The 26,630-nt window shown below is 41.5% G+C and overlaps 3 protein-coding genes across 5 annotated transcripts in view; 1 reads left to right on the top strand and 2 right to left on the bottom strand.

Annotated features, from left to right (window-relative positions):
• Nucleotides 1–7,929, bottom strand: part of STARD9 (StAR related lipid transfer domain containing 9) — a 105,263-nt gene extending 97,334 nt beyond the window's left edge. Inside the window, exon 1 of the mRNA XM_064146536.1 lies at nucleotides 7,821–7,929. Within this exon, the coding sequence (XP_064002606.1) occupies nucleotides 7,821–7,867 (47 nt within the window). The 5' untranslated portion in view covers nucleotides 7,868–7,929. The remainder of the gene's footprint in view (nucleotides 1–7,820) is intronic.
• A 1,381-nt stretch (nucleotides 7,930–9,310) lies between these two features.
• Nucleotides 9,311–16,178, bottom strand: HAUS2 (HAUS augmin like complex subunit 2). 2 transcript variants are annotated; one of them, XR_010302877.1, is made up of 7 exons: nucleotides 15,892–16,178; nucleotides 15,197–15,289; nucleotides 13,385–13,454; nucleotides 12,357–12,489; nucleotides 11,631–11,739; nucleotides 11,281–11,495; nucleotides 9,311–9,700 (listed from the first exon to the last, which is right to left on the bottom strand). XR_010302877.1 is itself a non-coding variant. In XM_064146491.1 (6 exons), exons 1-6 carry the CDS (start codon nucleotides 16,129–16,131, stop codon nucleotides 11,346–11,348), a joined length of 795 nt encoding a protein of 264 aa, XP_064002561.1. In that variant the 5' UTR covers nucleotides 16,132–16,178; the 3' UTR covers nucleotides 10,974–11,345. The 2 variants fall into 2 exon arrangements, 1 of the variants encoding a protein (XP_064002561.1); XM_064146491.1 differs by lacking the exon at nucleotides 9,311–9,700 and having other exon boundaries at nucleotides 10,974–11,495.
• Nucleotides 16,178–22,231, top strand: LRRC57 (leucine rich repeat containing 57). Of its 2 annotated transcripts, none has more exons than XM_064146508.1 (6): nucleotides 16,178–16,271; nucleotides 16,998–17,172; nucleotides 17,959–18,094; nucleotides 19,884–20,152; nucleotides 20,607–20,792; nucleotides 21,303–22,231. In XM_064146508.1, exons 2-6 carry the CDS (start codon nucleotides 17,089–17,091, stop codon nucleotides 21,342–21,344), a joined length of 717 nt encoding a protein of 238 aa, XP_064002578.1. In that variant the 5' UTR covers nucleotides 16,178–16,271; nucleotides 16,998–17,088; the 3' UTR covers nucleotides 21,345–22,231. The 2 variants fall into 2 exon arrangements, with proteins under 2 accessions (XP_064002578.1, XP_064002589.1); XM_064146519.1 differs by lacking the exon at nucleotides 16,178–16,271 and adding an exon at nucleotides 16,686–16,795.
• The last annotated feature ends 4,399 nt before the right edge of the window (nucleotides 22,232–26,630 follow it).

The following is a 26,630-nucleotide window of genomic DNA, read 5'->3' as shown; positions in this document are numbered from 1 at the left end:
GTTTTGAGAGAAGCAACCACAGGAAAGTGGACAAAGAACATGGAGCCACTGAGTCTAAGGACTCTGGCCTACCAGACTTGTTTTGGTCCTGTGGTAAAAAAAGTACACACACTTACCTTGTGCCTGCCTTGTGCAAGGCTTATGCTTTTCCCAAATTTGGGCAAAGCAAGCCTATGGCTTCAACTAATATGGTCAAGCTTAGCTAACTGCCATTCTGGTTGGCTATTCTGACTTCAAAGGCTCATTAGTCTTGGGCTACATTGATAAAAGGGGATATGCAGGTAAACACAGTGTGCTCTGCCACTGTATTCATGCCTGCTGCTATTGCTCTCTGTTTCTGGCAGTGACTGTGCCATTGCCTTCTGCAGCATTATGCTAAAGCTATAAGCTAGCTCTCCTGTTTGCCTGGAAACTACACTCCTTGAGTTTACCAAGAACAGGCTCTAAATGCCTCCATGTGATTAGCCTACATAGCCAGCATAACAGCGTGCTAAGACTGCACATCCTGGCTACACCTGAAAGTCTCCTGCCAAGATGGGAAGTCCTGGAGATACACAGATCATCCAGAGGAGTCAAGATAAAGGTCAGAGATTGTCTGCCTCCTTTCCCAGCACTCTGAAGCCTGGGAAGAATCAAGTCTCAGCGGCAGACAAGACAGTGACAGAATTCCCTGAAAGTGTTTGGGTAGTGTCAGAAGCTGTAGCTAGCCCACGAGTTGGGAAATAATATTTTGTGAGTAAATACTTAAAGCCTCTTGTAATTCACCATTGCCTTCTGCCATAAGCAGAAAGGAGCTCCATGAGTCCATCTAGTGGACAAATGATATTAGACTGCAGGAACCTTCTCTTCCAGTTCAACTGAGTTCAGTTAATGTTTATACATTTTTACATGTTATTTCTAGATATAGTTAGTCTTTTGTATGTTTCCACGACTGTGGGAAAAACCAATTATTATTAAAATTAGTGTTGGGGGGTGGTAAGAGTTCTGAATATAAAAATTAATAAACAATATTGATTTTGGAAAACATAATCTCACATGAATTAATTACCCCTCCATAACAATCTGGAAAAGGTTGCTCATGCAGTACCCTTATAAAACAGATGTGTCTTATGAAAACCACATGCTAACTCCATGTACAGATGCTAAGGGAAAAGAGCAGCCATTTCAGTGACAGTTTACATTAAACTTTAAATAATTGACTAGGCAAAGGAAAATAATTCATTTGAGAGAGAGAGAGGAAAAGATGTCCAGACAACCTTAACAATAGGCTAGGTTACAACACAGGATACACAAAGGCTAAAGCACATTTGTTTGTGAGAGGGATCACATTTTTAAACACAAAAATAGAACCTCAGTGTTTCTGTTAAAATCTCAGTTCTTCTGTGACAAAGAAGCTTGAAATTGTGAGCAATGCATAACCAGTGAAGTCTGTACAAATTTTCAGACAGGAACTTCTGGAGGCCTGAGTTAGTTCTTTCCCACCATCAGGTACCAGCCCCAAAACCCAAAACTTTTGGGAGAACATTCAACTACCACCACTTGAAGAAAGCACTGTTGTGTAAGAAAAGGACACAAAGGAACAACACTCACTCAACTATCAGAGCACATGAAAGAAGATAAAAGCCTGCCTTTTCTCTAGTTGTAAGTAATATATCTACTAAAACATACAACTGAGAAGGGTAAGGAAAGAAAATCAGAGTAAAAGAAAGGTTCTTTACTCTTCAGTGGCCTGCCTTAGCCTAAACCTTGGAATAGCACGAGATGTACTTAATAGTCCTAAGCAACCTAAAAGGTGTTTTCTGCTCTTGCCTGTTACCTCTTTTTTTCCTATATTTATACTTTTTCACAGAAGCATTCTGGTCCCTGTGAAATCAAAGACAATTTTGTTGTTTCTCCAAACAAAGTTCTATTTTGCATTTGAAAATTCCATCCACACAGAACACACATCAAATACCTACAAAACCAAATTATACTGCATCCATTTTCCAGACAAGTTTTGTCTAATATATCTCTTGTGCTAGTGAAAAATATATTCAGGTTTCTAATGAAGTTATTTCCAATAATATCCAGTAAAGCATTTAATAGAGATGGTAGCAATATTCCATTAAGAGAGGTAATTTATCCAGCACACACTTGGGTCATAAAAAAAAGTTTAAGTCAGCTCAGGAAAAGTACTTTGGTACTTTTGGATTTTGGTATTTTGCAGCTGGAAAAAAAAGAATTCCACCTACTCAAAAAATATAAAGGAAAACAAATGTTCTCTCCTTGCAAATACTAGGTTGGGTTTGGGTTGTTTTTTTGTTTGGTCTTGAGTTTTTTGTTTGTTGGTTTTTCGAAGACAGATAAATATAAAGACTTTTAAAACACTACCCTGGAGCCCTGACATGCAGAAGTTGAAGTTCTAAACAAAAACAAACTGTACAAATGTTAATGGTGCCAGTATTGCGTGTCATTATCCACCTGCATCAAATACATCTGAAGTAGTTTATCACAACAATTTAAATAAAGGCCATGGGTTTCTTTTGTTTGATTGTTGGTTGTTTCGGGTTTTTAATATATATATATATATATGTATGTTATATTTTTATATACATATATATAAATGCACTGGTCAGACCACACCTCGAGTACTGCGTTCAGTTCTGGGCCCCCCAGTTTAGGAAGGACACTGAGATGCTTGAGCGTGTCCAGAGAAGGGCGACGAGGCTGGTGAGAGGCCTCGAGCACAAGCCCTACGAGGTGAGGCTGAGGGAGCTGGGGTTGTTTAGCCTGGAGAAGAGGAGGCTCAGGGGTGACCTTATTACTGTCTACAACTACCTGAGGGGTGGTTGTGGCCAGGAGGAGGTTGGTCTCTTCTCTCAGGTGGCCAGCTCCAGAACGAGAGGACACAGCCTCAGGCTGCGCCAGGGGAAATTTCGGCTCGAGGTGAGGAGGAAATTCTTCACTGAGAGAGTCATTGGGCACTGGAATGGGCTGCCCGGGGAGGTGGTGGAGTCGTCATCCCTGGGGCAGTTCAAGGCAAGGTTGGATGTGGCACTTGGTGCCATGGTCTAGCCTTGGGCACTGTGGTAAAGGGTTGGACTTGATGATCTGTGAGGTCTCTTCCAACCTTGGTGATACTGTGATACTGAAATGTTAACCTTAAATATCTATGGCTATCTTTCCTCAGAATATGTCCCTCTTAACAGTGGCTTTATGAAGTTTTAAGACAGAGACAGAACAACCTGAACAAAGCTGACAAAAAAACAAAAACAAAAACAAAGAGGGAAAAAAAGACTGGTTAAAAAAGAAAATAAAGACATGCTTAAGAAAGGCAGCAGCGAGAAACTAGTGCAGTATAAAAGGAATATACTTGAATAATTTGTATCGATGGGATTTAAGATGGAGAACAGCAATAATCTCCACTCTGCTGTTGCTTTAATTTTATTTTGATACAGCATTTAACATCTGCTATGCATAAGAGTCAAGGAATGTTTTCTACACAATTTGTTACAAGTTATTGCTCTTGTCAGTAGTAGGCCACATGGTTGTATCTGAGCTCTTGTGATTATATGGCAGCATGTAAAATAGCTAATAACACAGTCTACAAAACAGCAACAAGTCTTGCTTACAAAAGAATCCTTCATTTTACTTACCACAAGATGATTACAAAGAACTAAGGAGGCAGACTACAACAGAGAAGAGTTAACAAAGCTGACTCTACAGCAGCTTAATAACAGCATAACTAGTAAACCCCAACATTTCCAGAAGGATTTTAAAAAGTCATATTGTTTTTCCACATAGGTCTCCTTTTCAACAGAAATTAATTTTAAATATTCAGATCATCATGCACCAACTAGCTGAGCTCCTCTCCCACCTGTTCACTGCAGCTACGCACATCTCACTGCTCAGGTCAGCCTGGCATACTCAGCATGACTCTGGAAACCACAGGCAAGAACTTTCCCTACAGTTCCTTCCCTGCTTTGGGCATCCTCACACTTGTCACCCAAGTTCTTAGGACCTCAAACCTAACTCCTTAATCCCTGTCCTGTCCTCAAGCTTCATTACCTGTTGCACCCCAAGAAGACAAACAGAGCAGCCATACAGAGCAGCAGTGAAGAGGAAAACACCTCCTGAAACTCAGACTGATAGCAAACATCTGCATAGCTGGAAGGACAGTTCACCTTTGCCGCTCGGGACTACTCAGACATCTCTTTGGTATTTTCATTTGCCAGAGCATGGAAAACAAGCTCAGGAACTTCAAGAGGCTTCAAGATACAGCTTGGAAACAATGAAAAGCAGCAAAAGTCAAAGGGCAGCTTTTGGGTTAATTAATCTGTTTTGTGACTTTTTCAAGTGACAATTCTATGAGGTTTGTCAAGGATGGGAGAGTTAATCTGCAAGTTCTTTAAGATACTAGGAAAGACCCTTTTGCATCAAGAGCCCCTTACAAGTCTCTTATTTTCCAGGCACAGAGGCAGCTGAGAAGTCAAGAAGGTATTTTCAACATATTTTGATATGTCTTCTGGTTTGCTTCCAAACTTCAGGGGCCAGCAAAGTGTTATGGGCTAACTTGCATGCTATCACATCAAGTTTTTAACTAACACCACTACAATTTTACAATTCCTGTAAATAAACTTGCTGTGAAATGTTTTACCCAAGTGCCAATCCACAATCTGGGAAGGAATGTAACGTCTTCTAGTCACTGGTGCACGCCAAAAAGGGAATCCTATAGCAATGCACAAGGCTGTTTTTGTTGTGGCATAGAGCACTGTTGTTTAAAATCTCCCTTTCTGTCTTTAAGACTGCTACGTAGCAGCTATCAACTGTACCACTGACAAAGGAATGCATCCTGGGTATGCACAAGTGACGCAAGGCCAGCTGGATACAAAGCAGAAGATGCAGCTGGAGTGGATCATAGAAGAAAAGGCATGAGGCAGCTGTGCTACATATTCTGGTCCCAACCATACTGGTCTGGACACACTGACCGCTCCCCTCCCAGAGGGCCTCCCATGCACAAACACAGCCCTCCCTTCCTCCTCTCATATATCACAGGGCCCGCACTCACCATAGGAGCAATCCACAGCCACAACTAGCTACTAGAATTGTGAAGGAATGCCACAAGAACAAACATTTTTGAAGCCAGCAGCACATGAAAACTATCTTCAGTTTCTGCTGGCCTAAATAAACAGAAAAAGGGCATGTATAATGCTGCAGGTGCTTCTGCAACCTATTAACACCCAACCCAGGTGCAAGGAGAGCCCTAGACACAGTCCTGAAATACTTCATGGGTAAAGTACACTGCTCTCAGCCAGTCACACTATTTCCAGGTCTGAAAAGCCAGACCTGGACCTGCTGAGTGCCCACTTTGCACACCACACTGTTTCCACAGCAGAAATTAAAAAGGTAAACGAAACAACATTCCTAGTTCACATAGTTACATGCTAGCATTGAAAGTGTTTCCGTCAACAACTTCTGACTGACAGACAGAAATTATGCTCTCCTTCCAAAAGTTTACTATCTAGTAGACGAAGCATGAAGATGTCCAGACATAAATCATAACGTGATTTAATCAGCTCCCATAGAATACCTAATTGTTACCTATCACTATTGTCATTTTACAGCACCCACTCTCACAGAATCAAAAATCCAGGTGGGAAGACTCTCAGGATCACCAAGTCCAACCTATAACCCTACTCTACAAGATTTGCCTTAAACCGTATCTCTAAGCATCACATTCAAACACTTCCCCTTCCCATTTGTAAAAGACAAAAATTCACTCTGAAATGTAGTTGCTGACCTCAGATGTGGTACAGTACAATGAACTTGTACTTTGTGGTCACACACCACAAGACAGGTCTCTGCCTCCCTATCCCATGTGTTACACCACCACAGGCTGAGCAGATGGAATTACTTAACAGTCTCTTCCCACTTAACCCCTGAGGTTTCCACTGTCACTCCCATACAAACATGTCTGTTTCAGCACCAGATTAGCTTCTCCCATGTGCAAGAGGTTGTTCATACTTTCAATCCTTCCTTTCTTTCCAAACTATATTTCCAAACAGCTGGCCCACACAGCCTATATCAAAGGCTTAAGTTCTTATTAATCACTGACTTTCTGGTTGCTACACCTTAGCTGTCAGACTTAGAGGTGCTTTTTAATGCAATAATGATATATGTAATGCTGTGTACTATTTATTTCTACTGAATGAGGGAAAAAACAAACAAACAAAACCAACACATTAAGACAGATGTGGTGCAAAATTCCTCACCAAGAAGGGCTTGGTGAGAGTGAAGATTACCTGCCAATTCAGTCTCTGGCCTCTCTTGCCTGACTGTTAAAGACTCGACTTATGTCTAGAAGCCAAAAGTTATTGTGCAGCAGCAAACATACCATTGATTGTCTAATGAAATATACCACCGAGTCAGACTTTAAAATATTTTCAGTCTCCAGGGAACTCTGCAAGACTGAAACAAAAGGGTCCTGTGGTCTGGATAACTTAGTATCATTAACAAATTGTCATTTAATATTAATACTCAGCACTTGGGTGCTGCTTTTGGTTTTAGAGAACATGATGGCAATTTATCTAACCAGTAAATGCCAAGAATGACCAACGGTATGGAAGAAAATTAAAACCATTTAAATAGCATCCCCAAAACTAAAGAAAAACTAAGCAATAAAAAGTTAAGTTTAGCTTACTTCAGTGCAACAACTCTTCTTACTATATGCCAGTACCCATTAAAAACTGTTCCATTGATAGCTGTGCAACAAAGCAGAGCTGTATTAACCAAACATGTTTGTAAATGAAATTGTAGACATGGTATTTTTAAAAATTCGAATTACAATGAAAACTTGGAAATCACTTTCTACCTTTGTCTTCCCTAGCTAAGAATATCAGGTTTGGGTTGGCTGGTGTTTTTTTGTTTGTTTGTTTGTTTTAATTCAAACACTCTCTGATATCTTTTCTGGGGAAAAAAAGTTAAATAAAATAGATTAGTAAGAACTCAAGACTCCAAAATAACACTAGTGTACTGGTAGCTAATTTTTCTGGCTGAGCATTTCTTCAAGAATCACTTTCATTGCTTGGGAGACTTATCACTCAAATCAATGCAAGCAGAAGACAACGTGAGGGACTCGTGCTAAAAAGGCAGGCAGCATCAAATCAAAGCCTTCTTCTCAGTGTTCATACCTCTTTTCAGACCATTTCTCCCTCAAGTGCTACAGCACTGCTCTAACAGAGAAGTATCAGTCACTGAACTTTTGGCTGCTTGCTTTTCCTCTTCCTTTTCGTCCCCGGATTTTCAAAGTTTTAATTACGTGTTACACCCAAACAACACCAGAGCACAGTGCTACGGCATCTTCTTCTTTGTGGGAGTTGTTCTCCAACTGTCCCACTTAGCTTTTGGGATTCTATTGAGGCAAGCATGCTGGAGGATGCGAGGCGAAATTGGGTATATCCGTCCCTACCTCCCGCTGGAAAAAGCAGCCGCAGCGGACGGGAAGGGAAGGCTCTTTGACACTGGGTGGCAACTGTCCCATTCTGGGGACCGCAGGAAGAGGCAGGTCTGCCTAACTGCTCCGTGCTAACTCCTCCAAGAAACTTCCCAAGCACTGAGTGAGCCGGGCGGGGTCCTGCCACGCCTCGTACCTCTCCGTTACATTGCTCAGGCGCTCGCTGCCTCTCCCTCAGTCCCAGCGAAGCCACCGCTCGGCGCCCTCCCTATCCCCGCTGACAGGACCAGCAGCACCCGATCGTCCCTGGCAGCCCCCTTAACCGCTATGGTGACCGTGACCTCCTCTGTCCGTCCTCCCTCCACTCCCCGAACGCGCCCCGCCACACCTTTTGCTCAGAGGCCGGACCCGCACGGCCACCTTGACGTTAGCCATGACTCGCCTCACGCCCTGCCGCCGCGGCCGACCGAACCCCGAACCCGCATCACGCCCCGGGTGAGGCGTCCCAGTGCCCCGGCAGGGGAGGAGCTGAGCCGTCCGCCCCGCCTCGAACAGCGGACGGCAGGGTGGAGGCAGGAGGGCTCGCTGCGAAGGCACCGAGGGAGGAAGGCGAGGAAAGCTTGGCTCGGCTTGGCGCAGGAGGGAAGGCATAGGCCCGGTCCGCCCCCGCGGAAGGGGAAGAGAAACTTTCCCAGACGGGAAACCTCCCCGGACTTTCAGGAAAACTCTTCACAAAGGAGCCCCAGCCCCTCCTCAGCACCCGAACCGGGGTTTTTCACCTGAAAAGAGGTTCGTACGAGAGAGCGAGACCCCCAGACCAAACCCGAGTGGTTTCAGGGGTGATGTCGCCGGAGTTACCCTTGCTCCCCCGGCAGCGTCACCGCACTCCCATGTGCAGCAGCAGCAGCAGCACAGGCCCGCTTTTACTGTAACCACGGTAGTCCGAGAAAATGGGTACCGCCGCGAAGGTACTGGCTCAGGCCCACCCTCCAGAAACCAGTTTGTTTCACAAGTAACGAACTGGTAGCCGAATCCTGCATACGTTTGATCACATTTTTGTAACTTGTACTAGAAATTGTAAAACCAGCACTGCTGGACGTGCACAGCACTCCACATCTGATTAACTTCTGGAAGGTTGGTATCCCTTCCCTACTAGTTCCAAAGGAAAGCTTGCAGGTGTTTTAAATTCCTTTGAAAGCCTCCAGTCTTTATGTAGGTTGTATTTAAGGTAGAAAATGAAGTAGTGAGACCTCCAAAGCAGTTTAACTGAAATCAGCAACAAACTGCTGCATTGATAAAGGTTTTGCACTGAAATACAAAAAGTTCTGAGAGACTAAAAAAAAATCCTTTTAGAATAATCATCCCTGTGAGCTACTGCCATTATAGTGAAGACATGAGATCAGTCAGTATTGGCAGAAACTAGGCTCAATGGTTTGTTTTTTGTCAATGTTGTTACTCTTTTTTAATTAGACATATTCTGGTTTTGCATTTTAAAATATCATAGAATCAACCAGGTTGGAAGAGACCTCCAAGGTCATGCTGTCCAACCTATCCCCTAGCCCCATCCAGTCAACTAGACCATGGCACTAAGTGCCTCATTCAGTCTTTTTTTGAACACCTCCAGGGAGAGGCGTTCAATATGAGACATTCTGAGCTACACCTGAACATCGTGTAAGAGTCCATTCAAACAACTTCTATTCAAATCGCCCTTTAGCTGTACTATTTATTCATACTTTATATCTCCTTGTGAGACAACTTACCTTCATCTCCAAAAGATACCACAACACAGATACCCTTGACTAAGGTATGGGACCGATCCTTTCAGCCAAACGCTTCTCCCAGTTCAAAATCCATCATAGAAAGATAAAAGTGAATATCTGCAAGCTGTGAACCAGTATTTTATTATTCCTTTAACCACCCAAAAGAATTGAAATACCAGTGGCCATTGGTATTAACTAAACTCTATCTCCACAGCCAATTCTCTAATAATGGACACAGCAAAACAAAATATACTCAACTCTGGCATGTGGCCAAAAAATGTGTATTTGTCTTAACTCCAAACTAGAAAAGTTTTCATTTCTGGAAGTATTAAATTACAATACCTTTTATTTGTCTGACCTATGCTATCACTGTGAGACAAGGAGATAGTCTGTGATAAATGCACAAGATGGTGATTCCAGAAGTCCAAGTCCTGTTTATCCACATTTCACAGAGCATGCGAAATAATTCCACTGCAGTGCTGTGGAAGATCCAAATCTGTTTTCACACCTGAAATGACAGTGACATGGGACTTTGGACTCAAATAACAAAAACCATATGTTCATATAAAGATCCTGTAAACATATACAAGACCTGAATACCATCCTCTTTATAGCAGCAGAGGAACAGCAGCTACACTTACACATTAAGCTGTACTAGAGCACTGTTCAGCGCTATGCCTTGCCATCACACCGAGAACAATGTCATCTACAAAGGTTAAAATGAGATTCTTAGAGAACTTCAAACACAGAATAGGCCAATTATAAGTCTGTCAGATTGCAGTGTGCTCAATAAAGACCTCTTATTTCCAGTTTTTATTAAATAATTAGATCTCCTACAGTAATATTTGTGTGGTACTGAGCCATCTAGTGTTTACTTTCAAAAGGGCTCAGACGGTCAGAACTAAAGATCAATAGGTTGGATGTATGAAGAACTCAGGTAACAAATCATACAATGTTAGAAACCTGCACCTCTCCCAGTTTGCTCTGTATCCTGAACACAAAACTGAGTATCCTCTAAAGGCAACAAACTATCCTGGGTATATAGATGTCCTGTTGCTGATACTGCACCAACAAGTAATTTCATGACTTAGAAGTTGCTAAGGATGCAAACTGGAACAATCAATGCTCGTACTAAATTGTCTGTCATGGAGCAAGAATTTTATTCTACAGGGAGAACTGAAAATCTGACAAGCAACAGAAAATTAGAGACTGAACTACATATTTGTCACTATCATAGAAGTGTGGTTTGCAAATTAGTTAATCAGACATGTATAGATTCATAAAATTGTTTGGTTTTAAAGACACCTTTTAAGGTCATCTAGTTCAACCCCTCTGCAGTGAGCAAGGACATCTTCAACTACATCAGGTTGCTCAGGGCCACATCCAACCTTACCCGCAATGGTTCCTGTTGGGGCATCTACCACCTCCCTGGCGACCTGTTCCTCACTGTGAAAAATGTCTTTCTTTAAATAGCCTAAATCTTTCCTCCTTTAAACCATCATCCCTTGTGCTGTCTCAACAGGCCCTGCTAAAAAGACTGTCCCTATCATTCCTAAAAGAAAGTACTTTTAGCCTTTCAGTATTTAAGAGTCTCCCCAGAGCCTTCTCTTCTCCAGGATGAACAACCACAGAATCAAGTCCATTCTCCACTTTGCCACAAAATCACATCATAGCCATAATTTCTTGGTCAGAACACCTATGGAAGCATAAGCTGGGAGCTAAGATTTTGCCATTATTTTAATTACAAAATTTCTTAACAAAATAAAAAGCAAGAAACTGCATTCTTGAAATCTAGCACTTTATTGAAGTTTAGTTGACATACAAAAAAGTGTATTATCAAGATGCTTATAAAAATGAAGACACTGTAACAAGTTCATAAGAAATACAAAACATATTTACACAGGCTCCAAGGGAATCCTGTTGACCTATTTAGAAAAGTCACTCCTTAACAGTGTCAGTGTCCTCAGTAGCCTGTTCTCCTGTGAGCTACTGCTCATTTTCCTTTTTCTCCCCTTAAAAAGTTGGAGAACAGAAATAAAACTGCTAACAAAGTCCTTGTTGAATTAAAGCACAACAACAACGTTGTACCTTTCACAGAAGACTGCAAAAAGGTAGTTTTTTGAAGAGCTAGACGACTTGAGGAAAATGATTTGTTAGGCACAAGACAAGCCAAAGTCCAGTTCAGCAGTACTGCAGATGCTGTCGGAATACGCTTGCTTTTGCGCATCTCTCCATTTCAGTATGTGGTCTGCCAGCTCCTCCAGCTCCATCACGAGCATCTCCGTTTTCGCCAAAGCAGTGTCCTGAAGCAGAAAAGAGTTAGATTTAATCCCAATGCATCCTGTCAATCTAGCAGCACATGAAAACAAACCAAAGAACCAAACAACGCTGAGTTCTTAATGCTGGAAGAGACAAACAGCTGCTCTCTTGCTCCTCACCATATTCTTCATCATGTTTGGCATTCGAGGGATGGTTCTTACAGCCTGCAAATGGCTTTCAAGCTTCTCAATGAAAGTCACAGCCTCATTCAATAATTGCACTATGTACCTGCAATCAAGAAAGAAGCCCTTACTCAAAAGTTGTTCAAGACAATGACGATTTAATGCTTCCAAGCTCTTATTTCTTTCCCCTGGGGCTTTCCTTAGTCCTCCTTTCCAGGTCTATGCAAGTTTCTAAGCACCTAATTATTTTCTCTGCAGTTGTACTTCCTTCATGACTCTCAACAACAAGCAGGGCAAGAATTACAGAAGTGAACATGAGCTTCTTCAGACTAGATTTTTAGGCTGGAAGGACCGTATTTTTAAACCATGCACTACATATGCCTGGAAATCATTCACACACTTTTTCTGAGCAAGTCACAGTGGAAGGAAAACAGTGGATGCTGAAGTAACAATTCATGCATTTAACACATGTATTTAAAGCAATACATTACAAATCATACTGTCGTCTGCAGAAGAGCAATAACCTAAGGAATTGCTCACAAAAGCATGTATCACTATCTTTCCACCAATTTAGCAAGGAGTAAACTAAAAGCTTTTGGCTGATTCTGGTAGCATTTCTTTATTTCTAGAGAAGTGAATGAAAGCATGTGATTTTTACTGCCTATTAGATCAAATTGATTTGGACTCATGCAAACAAGGAATAATTATTTTTTATATGCCTACTTGTGGAAAGTAGCCTCAATAGGCAGGCTGTCTTGACACCTGGGCTTTATCAACCTCTTTTTCAGAGCCTTCTTATTTTTCAGTACAACTTCCAAGTGTCTGTTCATATCTTGCAACATCTTGCATTTTTTGCCTACAAAATGAAATCACAAAGTTGAATCTATTGTCCTCTTAAAACAAGAGCAGAGTCTCTTCTGAAGAAAAAACATGAAGCCTGATCCACATACACTCAAGAAAGGTACAGAGTCAGAGAAGTGGTTTGGTTTGAAAAGACCTCTAAGATCATCAAGTCCAACTGTTGACTTAATACTACCATGACCATTAAACCATGTATCATTTATCAGAACGATTTTTCTTGGAGAGTAGAGGACTTAATATTAGCATGCACCTTGAAGTCCTAATACCTACTTTTTCGAGATGAATCTTTGTTAGGTTATTTAAAACTATAGATAATGCAGACCAATTATCTCTGAGATGAAATTGACTTCTTAAACTATACCACAGCACTGAAGTATTACAGTACACTTCACTAGCCTAACATGGTAGTATTTTTAAGCATCCATCACAACATTGTAGGAAAATGGAAAAATAATATTTAAAAAAAAATCAGTACACATGGTCCCAAAAATCCTAAAATAAAGATCCAAATACTTCTACAAGCATACAGATGCGATAGAAATACACCAGGGTACTGGAAAAGCAGCAAAGTAGCGCACAGGCCAAGGGAAGCAAATCAGGGTCCTGATGACCTTGGAACTTGATGCTTCACTGATCCTTGGGTTCTGACCACAAACACCAGGGTTGTGGACAGTGAGTTACACATGGAGCTTCTAGTAAGACATCAAAGTGTGCAATCTCAAAGAGCATGGAAGCATTTTACAGAAGCTAGTAACCCACCTGCCATCTCTATCAAGCTATCTAGTGGAGACAACTGCAGTAACTTCTACAAGTGTCATAGACAGAGAAAACAATTCATCTGCTGAAATCATTTAACACTCTTCATTTTTCTAAGATATGACTGCACTTACCCAAGTAAAAAGGGTGAACAATGTCTGCTGTATCGTTCTCCAATTGCAGAATTTCATCTTTCAGTTTCTTCTAAAATGACATCAAATGAAAATGTATTTTTAATGTATTTATCCAGATATTGTTGATTCTCTTGGGGTGAGGAGGAAGAAGGGAGAAAACAGGAGTGAATATGGGTATAACAGAACAAGCATGTGCATGAGAGCATCTTACTATGCCCTCTGGAATGTTTCTACTACTAGAAGAAGCTGTTTAGGAAAACCCAGACAATGTGGTGACTTATTGGGATTTTGTGCTGGAAAAGTCAAAACCTGCAATTATTTCCTAAACCACAGAAACTTAGCCTACAAAGCACTTTCCTAGTCTGTATTCTACTGAAGAATCTCTCACAGCCTCAAGATCCCTCCTTCTGACAAAGACTGGTTTGCATTGTGGTGCTTACTGTCAAAGAAGTATTCTCAGGTGAAGCTTCTAGCTTTAATTATTTCCAAGGAAACTAGCACAAGAGCAAGAGATAGCTGCACATGAAAGAATTGTGGTCATTTTGTCTAGAACAGACTGAGCAAAGTACAGAAAAGGACAGTCTCTCAGGACACAGAGAGAACTGCTACTTCGCTTTCCTTACTCACTGAAGAGAGGACAAAACCAAACCAGATTTACTCATACCACATTGAGCATCTGTCACAGTACTTGGTATGTGAAACCCTCCAGCGAAGGAGGCTAAGAAGCAACCTTTCTCAGAACTGGAAACTGTTGCTTCTTTCTATCCATCAATACAAGATGATGCCAGCTGTTTAACTCATTCTCTGAAGACTTAAACAGTAAATTTGTCATCGTGCTTTACAGTAAAGCTTTGTAGCTACTGGAATTCATATTGTGTAACTTAATACATGCAGGTTTTGTACCAGCAATCAAAACCACGCAGCATAAAACACAAACTAATCAGCCAATTCAAAACACTTAGAAATGACTATTTCTTGGTAACTAACAAAATGGTCCATTTCCCTACAAAGAAATTTTTGTGAACTAAATTGAACTACAGATGTTTTGTCCCTCTTCATAAAAGCTCAGGTAATACTTCAGTCAAAGATGCAGACTGCTGTGTCTTCCCACTTATACCAAAAATTTTGGTTTCATGGTTTTGTTATTTCCGTTATGATAACTCAGTCAACTTGTGGGAAAGTGCCAACTGTTAAATAGTGAGGTGGATTAGGAACCTACTCTCCCCCACTGTTTACCAGACTAGTTTAGCTTGGAGGTAAGATGAAGCTGTATTTACAGCAAAGTAAAATTTACAAGCATATATATAAAACACATTTAGAAGTATTTACAATTGTATACAAATTAGAAAGAATACGAAAATCTAAACTCCCTACTGGACAAAGAAAACTGCCACGAAGGGGCTCAAAGCTACCTTCTATTTCTTCTTCTACTTTCCCAGACAAACAAAACAAGTGCAAAGCTTATGTTATGTGTTAGCTGAGATCAGTGGAGAAATATTAGAGCATGAAGGAAAAGCGAAAAGACCCAGTGTCCCAGACCAGAGTAGGACAAATTGTTGACATTTTGGCTTTTTATCCCTCTCAGCAAACCAGTGAATGATACAGACTTCATCATTATTTTCTTTTTGCAACCAATTTTTTCTCATTAAAATATTCCAATTAGCCTCAAACAAGCACAAACAGCTAAACCACTAAAAAACCACCATAAACACAAAATACTACCACGTGGCAGTCCAGTACCACATTGAGTCCCAAGTATTACCTCTACACGATCAAGTGTTGAGTGCACACTGACAACAGTACAGGCCGTACCTCACTGAGTTCAGCTTGCATGTTGGCCTTTTTTTCCATCTCTGTGAATTTTGGAAAGCACGAGGTTTTTCTACAGGTTAGATCCAGTGTCTCCTGTGAAAGGAAAACAACAGGGTAAAACAGCAGTCAGCAGCACGAATGTACCAGGCAAATTCTCAAGACTGACTTTTAATATCCTGAGATTATTGTGAATCTCTTGCACTTTGTAACAGTGAATTTAATCTGAAAGCTCATAAAATGCAGGGGCTCTATGGGGTAAAAAGACCACAAGTGAACCCAAAATTTGTTAGAAGGCAGTGCAAGAGCATTCTCAATGATACTGTCTTGCACGCCCTATGCTCCGGAAACATGCCACAAAGTATGGAAAGTTACCATCAGCCAAAACTCCATGAGACCATACAACAAAAGGAAAAGCTGTTCTATCTTCGGTATTGGCAGGCATTTATGCCCCCAGTACCATGGCAAAGCACTTATTTCACAAGGCAGAGCCGGACCTGCAGCAGGTAGGGCCCTGAAGCAGAGGTTTGCCAGCCTGAGGCGAGAGACAGAAGGCAGGCCGGGCACCTGCATTGGAAAGAGGGGCACAGGAGAAAAGGAGAGGTGCGGCGTAACATCTGAGCCCCCGCTTCTCCGAAGCCTTACGGCAGCGGGGTTTTGTCACGCCGCTGTCACCGTGGCGGGCCGCGGGCGCGTACCTGACTCACAGCGCCCTTCTCCAGACACTGCGCCAAGAAGGCGGCCGTCGGCGTGGGCTCACCCATCTTCCAGGGCACGGCGGTAGCCTCAGCGCCGCACAACCCGCTGCCCTTCGGGTCCAGCAGCCAGCTCCGGCTGGATCTGTCGTCTGCTTTCGCAGGGGCTTCAGAGCCCAGACGCTCCGCCGCTCTGGGTGCGCCGGGCGGCCGCTCCGGCGGCAGCTCCCTGGCGGCCGCCATGGTGGCTGTGACAGGAAGGGCGGCGACACGCGTCCGGTTCCGGGGCAACCGCTGCCGGCTGCTGGGCTTTGGGTTCGCGAAAGGCGGAGACCCTCCCAGGGCCAGGTGCGGAGAGGGCTGGCGCCGCGGAGCCTGCACAGGTGAGGTAGGCTAGGCCGGCCCCTGCTGCGGCAGCCTCCAGGGCCGGGAGGAAGGCCAAGCAGCCACAGTAGGGCTGGAGGAGCCAAGGCGGGCAGAGCGGGCCTACGGTTCGGTGATTGCTAACTCTGTTCCTTCCCGGGAGCCTTACTGATCCGCTCCTAGCCGTCGCGACAGGGATTGCTTCTATCTCCTGGACTCCGTGTCCTGGCTGTTTGCTTGCTGTATTTGTCTCTATTCCATACCTACCGGCTGCGAACCTGATGCTAATCCTTTGGCCTGTCACCTGGAGTCATTAGTCCTGGGGATTAAAGCCTGCTGCAGATGCGAGAGGTTGATGTCTCTCTGCGTCTAGAGTCACAGCAAAAGAGTCAAGTCTCGAAATTAAACAAATGTTTCCAAAAAAGCATATAGAACTGTATTAGCAACGGTAAGTTGATGCTGGTAGATGCCACTAAAATCACGGCCAATCTCCACAGAGAATCTCCTTGTCCTTCTGGGCCTTGAATGAGGAGAAGTATGGAAAGTATGCTATTTTTCCACTAACTTTTATCTATACTTGGTTCTTTTCAGTATTCAAACTGCTAACAAAGGCACCTTAAGCTTTTCGGTTCAAGGTTTTGGTTATGAAGATGAAATGCAGCAGTGACACGGTTCAGTGTGTTGAAATGCTTGTAGCATTAAAGAGAGCACACATAAAATCACTTCGTGCATTTGCTTTATCACAGAGACTTCAGATTGCAAATCTCCAGTACAGAATAACAGAGAAACTGGCCAAGACTGTCACATAAACTGTGTGCTTGACAAAGAACTGTTAGGATGGGAAACAGTGCACTAAAAGCCCACTTGGAGACTGCACAGAAAACTGGTGTATTTCAGCTGACAGGAAAAGGACTGACAGAGGTAATGTGGCTCTTTGTGTGCCTGACTGATACTTTCTTATAAATAGTGATGAATAATACTATTTCAAGTGCCTTTTTGTTTCATTTTGCAGAGCAGATTTTTGGTTGCAGTATCTTCCTGTTGAGGGATCAGATCACTTGTATGAATATGAGTTTATGCTTTTGAGTGTGTGTTCAAGAAGTACTCGTTATGATGTGATGCTTAAAAAAAAAGAGCTGTAAACTTGAGGGGAAACATGCAAATGTTATAGCCATATTGTTCCTTAGAAAGGTACTCCACAATTTGCCATGTTTAGATTATTATGTGCTGGATTTAATGGTAGTCATATGAATAGTCCATACAGGCTATTCACTGGGCTGCAGGCACCTGGAGGTTTATTGTGATGGGAATAGTCTTGTCTCCATCGGAGAAAAACAGAATGTGTGGGAACTTTAAGTCAACTAGCAAATAACTGGATAGTCAATATAATTCTGTACTGCAGTAATTTTCCAAGACTTCTCTAAAGTATCTTTTCTCTTATCCTTTCCCAAACCAAAGGAGAATCAAAAATACTCTTTGTAGGTGTTAGACAGACTTATTTACATCCTTTTTTCTTCTACAGATGAGAAAACAGGTTTAAAAATACATATTAAACAAATTTGCCAACTTAGTTGTACACTGTCATGATGAAACATTGTGGTACATATGACAGCATGTAATATTTCAATTACAGTTTTAAGCTGTGTAACTTGAACATTCAGAGTTGTATCAACTGTTTAAATGCTTTAGCTTTTTCCTCCCTTGTAGTTTCCTGAAGATCTGCAGAAGCTAACAAGCAACTTAAGGACAATAGACCTGTCGAACAACAAAATAGAGGTCTTGCCACCACTCATTGGAAAATTTTCCTTTTTGAAGAGCCTTGCTCTGAATAACAACAAGCTGAGTATGTCTGTTAATTAATATCTCCACAGATTTTTAAAATAATAACCAAACCATTTAATGTTTCATAATGATTTAGCTCCCACAGGATGTAAGTTGGGAGTTTAGTCACCTAAACTGATATTTTTGGAATTAATGTACAGGATTGAAAATAACCCCAAATCCATAAATTCTTCAAAACTAGTTGCCAATTTAATTGTATTGTCAGTTTTACAATGGCATGCAAGTACTTCCAGCATAAATATTTCTGTGCTGTGACTTGTCTGATCTGAAGGTTTAGCAGTGTCAGGTGGTTTAGTACTTGAATAGAGAACAAGTGATGTAGATGACCTGCAGAAAATGTTGCTGGTCATTCAGTGGTTGTTAACTGTTTCTGTTGGACAAATGTCCAGTTCTATGGAAAAATTAGGATAAGCTGATGAAAAGGACTTTATAATGTGTTGCATATTAACTGCCTTTCTGAAAAACGAGTGTAATGTACAAGCCTCAGGAGTGCTGCAGGTTATACATGTGTGTGAGCAGAACGAGAGCTGAGTTAAGGCCAGCAGAGCTTACCTGGTTAGACTTCTGTGTTGTTATGATATGGTATGAATTATCTGAGAACTTATGAGTGAGCGGAGTAACACCTTTTAAGGGCAGTGGCAGACCTGAACCTGTGAATTGTGTGGTACTTGAAATGTCATAGAATGCTGTAAGAGAAAAGAGTTGGTGTATGTTCTGATCAGAAGTCGACATCAGGCCGGATAGTTACTAGGTTACCAGAAGGTAAGACCTGAGAACTACCGGGCCTTGGAGCTTGCAAATAATAAACAGAGCCTGCAGTACCATCCCTGTAATCAGAGGCCGGAATGGAGTGTTGGTTAAAAACAGTATGTGGAGCCAGCAATGACCTCGAAAGGCTCTGCAGAGAGCAGCCAGCTGCAGAGAGAGCTGAAGAATGATGAAGGCTCCCCTCGCTAGGGGGGGCATATGACCACCGAAGTCAGCAGTGTGTATGGGCAGTAGGGAAGGTCGTTGTGTAACAAGTTGTGAAACAAGGGAGAGCGTGGTTCTCCTTGGTTCAGGCTTCTGGGACGTAATGGACACAGGAACAGAATTCTGAACCGAGAGCATGGTTAGGGGAGCTGGAGCAGCACCAGTCTTACCACCATGATGGTACAGTTCCTGGTGGGGACACCTACCTTCTGAGATGGCAGCCGACCGTCTCTGCTAGCTACACATCTCAGGAGCTCTGCTGGCCAGTGAGATAGGGTGAGTATAGCCTGTCCTTTGATCAATAGAGCTACTTGGGATTGTTTGTCATGTCTTACTCAACATTGTGGTTTCTCCCTATGGCTGTAGCATGTCAGCCATAGGTATTAAGGTTTCCAGTATACCTTTCTTGTGATGGTTTCAGTGTTTAGGCTATAATAAAGTATTGAAACGGTACCTAGAGGGGGGTACCCATGTGTGAGAGCATTCCCTGGTCCCGAAGAACTCACTGGAACAGATACACTGGCAAAGCAGATAGTAAGGAGTATAACTGGTGGGCTGAAATGCTCAATGTTCTCAGACCGTGATTTGACAGTCTGTCTTGTTTGCAGATTATTTTCAAGTTATTTATGGAAGATGGTTAAAAAGCACATGTTGTCAGTGGGCTGTAGAGGGATCTGGATCTTCATTGGAAAATGGAGGAAGAGTCCTATGAGAAATTACTGCAAGGTTTTTCATGCAGAAGCTTTTTTAAATTAAATGAGTATGAATGTTTACTCTCTTTGTTTAGGTCATCTCTTTGTTCTGTAATTTATTTGTAGCTGCTTTACCTGAGGAGCTGTGTAAGTTGAAAAAACTGGAAACGCTACACTTGAACGGCAATCACTTGAGGCAGCTACCAGCTGCATTTGGACAACTTTCAGCTCTCAAAACCCTGAGCCTTTCTGGAAACCAGCTTCGGACTGTGCCTACACAACTCTGTGGTCTTCGCCAGTTGGATGTGGTAGACCTTTCCAAAAACCAGATTCAAAATGTGCCCGACACTGTGGGGGAACTGCAAGCTATCGAACTCAATTTGAATCAGAATCAGGTCTGGTATCTAAGATACTGTGGGCATGTGGACTCAGGACATGGTTTGGTCTTGCATTTAGTACATCCACAGAACATAAGCCAAGACCATCAAAACCTTATAGCTAAAATACATCTCCAGGACACAACAAAATTGAGCAGTCATAACTAGAATTCATGTACTGATCTATCCATCTGCCTTATCTGACTAATGAATCCTGAATTTAGTCATACAAAAAGTATTTGAACAGTTGTGGAGTAGGAATCTGATGAATAGATGCGTAGGTTGCCTGTCACCATGGAAAAAAAATAGTTACTTAAATTTTTGATCATCGGTGTTGCTTACAGGTTGTTGTTAAGTAGGTACTATTAACATAGTTTATATTTACATCATGGTAGTTGTTCTGTATTAATCTGAAACAAGTCACTCTAAATATTAATCTCATTTTAATCTTATTTCTTTATATTTCCACCAGATTTCCCAGATCTCAGTGCAGATATCCCACTGTCCACGCCTCAAAGTCTTGCGTTTAGAAGAAAACTGTCTAGAACTCAGCATGCTTCCACAAAGTATCCTCAGTGATTCCCAGATCTCACTGCTTGCAGTAGAAGGCAATCTCTTTGAAATCAAGAAACTCAGAGAACTGGAAGGTTATGACAAGGTTTGTCTCTTTTTCTTTGAAGAAGCTTCTGGTGAAGTCCTTCCCCAATACCTCCTCAGAATACTAAACTTGTATTAGGGTGAATAAAAGCACAAACTCTGTTTGTCCACTGGTACTGGATTCATAACAAACCTCTGAGAAGAATTTCAGAGTTCTTCAAAGACATAACTTTCTCATAGGATTCAAATTGACAACAGATGTGTGTCCACTTTAGGCCAAAAAACAATGGATGCTTCCTATTATGAAGTGTTCTTAACTGTTCATTGTCAGTTCATCCTTAACACTTGAGATTTGACTGTTCAGCACAGTGAGGACTTTCTAACATCAGTCTGAATTACAGGAAATGACTGATTTTTTATTTTTGCATTTGAAACTAAAGTTTGAATGGCTATTAATGGGAAATGACAAGGTGCTTTATAGGCAGTATTGCTAATCTGAGAGTAGAAGCTTAGCTGATTTCAAAAGTAGTGAATCCTGTATTAATTTCTGAATCTTGGATTTTGTTTGTAGTACATGGAACGATTTACAGCCACAAAGAAGAAGTTTGCTTGATTCTGACCCTGCATATTCCCAGGAAGAAGAGTTAGTGACTGAAGCACCTACTTCACTGATGCAAACCTAGACTGACGAAGATGATGATCCCAGCACTCCTCTTCTAGTAGTCTTACATGGTCTGTCAAGGCCACATTGAATAAACTTGAACTAGAGACCACGGGTATTGAACTGATGAACCTGTCCAGGGGCCAGTTTAGATTTTTGTGCCACTATAGCTTTGAACACAATAGACATTGTCCTTTGTCAGGGCTTGCTTTTTCACAGAGAAAGGGAATGAGCATTTCGAAGTTGGCAGTTCTCTTTTGTCAGGAAGCTGCCTGTCATTTTCTGTGAGAACTGTTTATTCTGGAAACATTTTTCCATGATACCACATGGAATTTCTACCACCAAAACACCTCTGAAACAGTGTATATCTTGCAGAAAGCACTGCCCTATAGCTAACTTTTACAGAGGAGGTTTTAGTTTATAACATGTATAATTTAATTTTTATGGAGCCCAAATAGTAGTGGCTAAGTATTCTGTGAACTGCTTCCATTGAACAAATGGTTTGAGCATCCTTCATTCGTATTTTCCTGTATGGGCTTTTTTTTCCCTTAGGCAAGAACTGCACTATGCACTACAATCCACTTCTGCTCAAGCTGTATCAAATCAAAATGAGGTTCATCTTCAGTATATTCTGTAAAAATATGTATTACTGGAAAATACCCTTGCACTGACTCCGTCTGTACAGAGCAATGCTGAAAGTTTTAGTTGTCAGCCAGCTGTTGCTGCCTTATTACCAAAAGCATCTAGAAAGAGCTAAAGTGTATGCAATTATGTAACTTAATACTGAAAAGGAAAATGTACTTGTTTATTTTAGTAAATATTTTTTTTTAAAAAATCAATAGAGGATTATTTGGTGTAACTGCTGAGCTATCACAAAAAACTATCACTTGGGTACTTGGTTCCGTACGGATGGAACCAAGCTTGTTGGTTAACAGCTGCACTTCAACTTTTGTGAATGCAGCAGATTTGAGCATGTCAGCACTTCAGTAGCAATCCAGTTAATATGTCCTGCTAATATGTCTTGCATGCTCAACCTAGCCAAAGTAGAAGCTTTACTAAGTACACTTCTTGGCAAGATAAGCATGGATACATCTATTCTTAATGAGACTGTCTTACATGAGCCCCTACAGGAGACAAGAAAGCCATTCGGACAGCAAACTCCTTAAGGTTGCTGGTGTAATCACTATATTCCATTTCTTAACTGCAGGTGGCATAAGAGGGGAAGCGTGTAGATGACACCAAAATGAGTGGAAATGTTGACATTCCAGAAAGGAGACCTATCCTCCAGGAATACCTGGACAAGCTGAACAGGCCATCAAGAACCTTATGAAGTTCAATGGGGACAAATGTAGGGTCTTACACCTGGGAGTATGTAGCCTAGGATCCATGTGACTGGAGAGCAGCCCTGTGAAAAGGGGCCTGGGGAGCTTAGTGAATAATAAGCTCAGCATGAGCAAACAGCGTACTGCAGTGGAAAAGAAAGACAGCAGGATACTGGGTTGAAGCAACAAGGGCATCACCAACAGAAACAAGTTATTGCCCCACTCTGGTCAGGGCTAGCAAGACCACACCTGGAATACTATGTCCCTGCTGTACAAAAATGGATGCAGACAGGTTTGAAAGTGTCTGGGAAGGCCACAAGAATGATAGAGGACTACCTGCTGTAGCGGGAAAAACTGAGAGAACTGGCTTGGTTCAGCTTTGAAAAGGCTAAACATGTACATTACCATGTACAAATACACAAAGGGTGGATACTGGGAGGAGTCACATGGAAAAGACAAGGATTAATAGGTACAAGTTAGTCCAGGGGGGATTCTGATTAGATTTCAAGAGAAAATTCTTCACCATGAGAACAGTTAGGCATTAGAAGAATCTCCCAAAGGAAGCAGTGGATTCCTCTATATCGGGAAGTTGCAACACAGCTTCACAAGGGGCTAGGCTATCTCATTTAAACTACACCATCACCTAGAAAAGCTGGCCCAAGTCATCTCTGGGGGCCCTTCCAACTTTGCATTCTGTGAAAAAATTACTTCTGTGCCCATCTTTCTCCTCAATGTAACAAAATTACAGTAAAGATTAGCTATGAGTGATTCTTAGATGCTCCAAAGAGGTATCTAGTTCCCTGACTCTGTTGCTCTTAAACTCTTACATACTAATACTTGTAAGAATGTTTTAAGGAACATCAACTCCTTATTCAAAGGATTGATGTGATCTATCATTAAACAGAGATACGGTTTTACTTAAGAACCTCAATTCCAGGTGTTACTTTATGAAATGACTACTAGGGAGATGGGTTTAGCACCAGATTTGTTAGTGTTAGATAATGGTTGGACTCAAAGGTCTTTTGCAATCACATGATTCTTCCTGTAAGAACCAGCTGACAGCAGACATTTACAAGTACACAACCTCTATGTTACCCTAAGGCAAGTCCCTGTGTAGTCAAATCTATTCAGCCTCAGTTACAGACTCCACAAATTATGCAAATCCAGCACTGAATATTTTAAAGCCTCAGGCTTCTTTTAAATTTTAGCTCCTTCCACTTGGTATCTAAATTCCCTATGTGCTTTCTTACTTAGACATTTGTCATGCATGAGACATCCACAGAACGAAGGCCTCATTTGGAGACTCCCCCTTTGCATTCATCAAGTTTGACAACTCCAAACAAGTGGTCTTTCATCAATATGATGATAGATATGTCAGTGTTGTGTTAAGGTGGTTTTCAAGGGGCTGTTTCTTGGTTTTAACAGGGAATACCTATTGTTAGACATGCTGCCTCTCATTTAACATTTGGTTTTTAGTTGGTTTTTTTTTTCAATCTGTTCAAGATAGATACATAATAAGATAGGGTAGAGGAGAACATATAAATACAATTAGCATTGCTATTAAAAAAATCTTATTGCTTTTGGAAGCATTTGACAAAGTCATTTGACATTTATTACTAGCACATGTAAAAACCTTTAAGTTACTCCTTATAAAGTTCCCTTGCTGTCTTGGAATCATCACAGCTACCAACAATTCTGTAAAGCAAAGAGGAAAACACACCATGCAAAATGCTGTTAATTAACCAAATTTGTCCCTAACAGAGGAAGGATATTTCAAGAAAATAACCAGCTGATACCCTCACATGTTTTATGCCACAGCAATAAATAACTGTGCCTAAGTCACTCAGTAGGACACAGTTTGGTATATTTCAGCACTGGATGCAACCCATCGGTAGTTTTACACTGCAAGCTTCTCAAGTTTTCCATTCTTACCACCCTCACTCTCCAAGTGACACTATGAAACCATTTTATTTCCATGCACACTTACAGCTTTCTAGTTGTAGAGTTCTTGAGATAAGAAAAAGTTACCCTGGCTAAAAATATCAACCATTCCAGTATTTTATTTCAGATCTGAAACACTCGCGCTCCAGTCTCCCACTGCAGTAAGATACACTTTTTGCCCACCTATTCAGTCAAGGCTTAGATGGTGCATTGCTGTTTCAAGTGCAGCAAAGGGGAATTAACTGCAAGTCACTGCATGAACAATGAGTTATTTCACTGTGAAGCCTTCACTGAAGACAGCACTACAAGTTGCTATACAAGCAATATGTGCTGCAGTTGATGCTAGAGCTAGCCAGTGTTAAAAGGCTTAATTCATATTTCATTAGAGTAGGCTACCTTGAATTTACCAGTTAGCATCATTCAAGTGTACCCACAGGACAGGTGCCATATGCTCAGAATAGATACATCTTCAGCCATCCTTCATTCTACCAGTAACTGTCAAAAAAAGCTACCGCAGGAAGCACTGTGGTACCATTCCCAGATACACTCCTCTGTTGCAGCTCAAGACTGTTGCAAGTCAACATAAGCATCTCCTCCACAACCTCTTTCCCTCTTAGAGCACTCTGGGAACTTGAGTCTCTCCTATCCAAGAAAACACAGTTCAAGTTGCAATGCAAGTGAAATTGCTTTGGCAGTAGGTTAACACACTGGATTTCACCTACTAGACTAGGTATTTGCTAGGTAACTGTTACTAATGCTGAGCTGGAAACTTTATTTTACTTGGTCTATTATCCTGAAGTATAGTCTTATGTCAAACTGACAGTCTTTCAAAACGAAGGACATATTTCACAGTTTGAAGCTAGCTGATGGCGATTATGCAGGGATGAAAGCAGGGAGCGCTAACAAGAGTACAATATGCCTCTCTTCCCAACCACACCCATTCCTTTGTTAGCATTAGCACTTCTGCAAAATAAAAATAGAAGGGAAACTTCCTAATTGCATAGTAGCAACTAGTTCTGCCAAGGTTTTCAAGGACAGGAAACTAAACAAAAGACATTAAAAGAAAATAGTTCTAAAACACATTCAGTTATAAAAGTATGTATTTTTTGTGCACAATATATAGTTTAACAATCAACAGCAGAAACTGTAAACCTTCATTCTTAATAGCATTTGGAAATACAAAGATGTACAAGTGTTCCATCCCATAGATGTGGAAATGAAGCATTTAGTCTATAGACAACAGTAAGGCAATCCAAGAAGCAGACTGTGTTGTTCACTAACACAAAGGCACCAATTCCCTTACAGATCTGGCTCTTGCTGCATCAGAAAGGAGCACTGGTATTCCACTAACACTCAGTCTCAGAAGTTATTTCCATGTGCGGTATTCATCATAGGATTATGGTCCTGATGTACCAGCCACAGCATTCTCCCAGCCAGCATGCTAATTTGTTGTTAGAGCTCAGGAGGGACAAGAACACAGAGTTGTAATGACAAGGGAGAAGGAAAAAAATCATTCCAATATTTGGAATATACAGATGCTACAGAGCAGGTTTGCACTGTTATAAGCAGAATAAGGTCACCACTTCAGTCCTCCATTCCAGGAGAAAAATCTTAATTTAAATAACGTATACTTAACTTTCAAAACCAGCAGCAAATATTCCTTCAGTCAACCTGAAGTTTTTAAGAAGGAAACACACACCAAACCCAAATTCCCTGTACTTTCCAATCCAAGTAAATTTCTAAGTACTTCACTGCTACTTTTTTTTTTCAGCACATTATCATCATTTACTAATGGAGTAGACAATTAGCTTTCCAACAACTACTGGAAGCCAGAGAGAAGCCACCACACACTGAAGTATACAGTCCCCTGAACATGACTTGACCTTTTTCATGGATGACATTCTACAACTGGCCTATTTATTACACGCAGCAGCTCCATCCTTTGGTCAGTTCATTGTTGCTTTTGGTGTGCTTG

Source organism: Pogoniulus pusillus, chromosome 1 (genome assembly GCF_015220805.1).
Source record: "Pogoniulus pusillus isolate bPogPus1 chromosome 1, bPogPus1.pri, whole genome shotgun sequence".
In the NCBI taxonomy this organism is placed as follows: Eukaryota; Metazoa; Chordata; class Aves; order Piciformes; family Lybiidae; genus Pogoniulus; species Pogoniulus pusillus.
This window is presented reverse-complemented; position numbering and strand designations above follow the sequence as displayed.

What these genes read in the sequence shown, in the direction of transcription:
- LRRC57 (XM_064146508.1), top strand. Translation starts at nt 17,089, where the DNA reads ATGGGAAACAGTGCACTAAAAGCCCACTTGGAGACTGCACAGAAAACT. An exon ending in TCAATTTGAATCAGAATCAG is followed by an intron (nt 20,153 to 20,606) that starts GTCTGGTATCTA and finishes TATTTCCACCAG; the next exon opens with ATTTCCCAGATCTCAGTGCA. An exon ending in AACTGGAAGGTTATGACAAG is followed by an intron (nt 20,793 to 21,302) that starts GTTTGTCTCTTT and finishes TTTTGTTTGTAG; the next exon opens with TACATGGAACGATTTACAGC.
- HAUS2 (XM_064146491.1), bottom strand. Translation starts at nt 16,131, where the DNA reads ATGGCGGCCGCCAGGGAGCTGCCGCCGGAGCGGCCGCCCGGCGCACCC. An exon ending in TGCAAGCTGAACTCAGTGAG is followed by an intron (nt 13,455 to 15,196) that starts GTACGGCCTGTA and finishes ATGTCATTTTAG; the next exon opens with AAGAAACTGAAAGATGAAAT. An exon ending in TGTTCACCCTTTTTACTTGG is followed by an intron (nt 12,490 to 13,384) that starts GTAAGTGCAGTC and finishes TTCATTTTGTAG; the next exon opens with GCAAAAAATGCAAGATGTTG.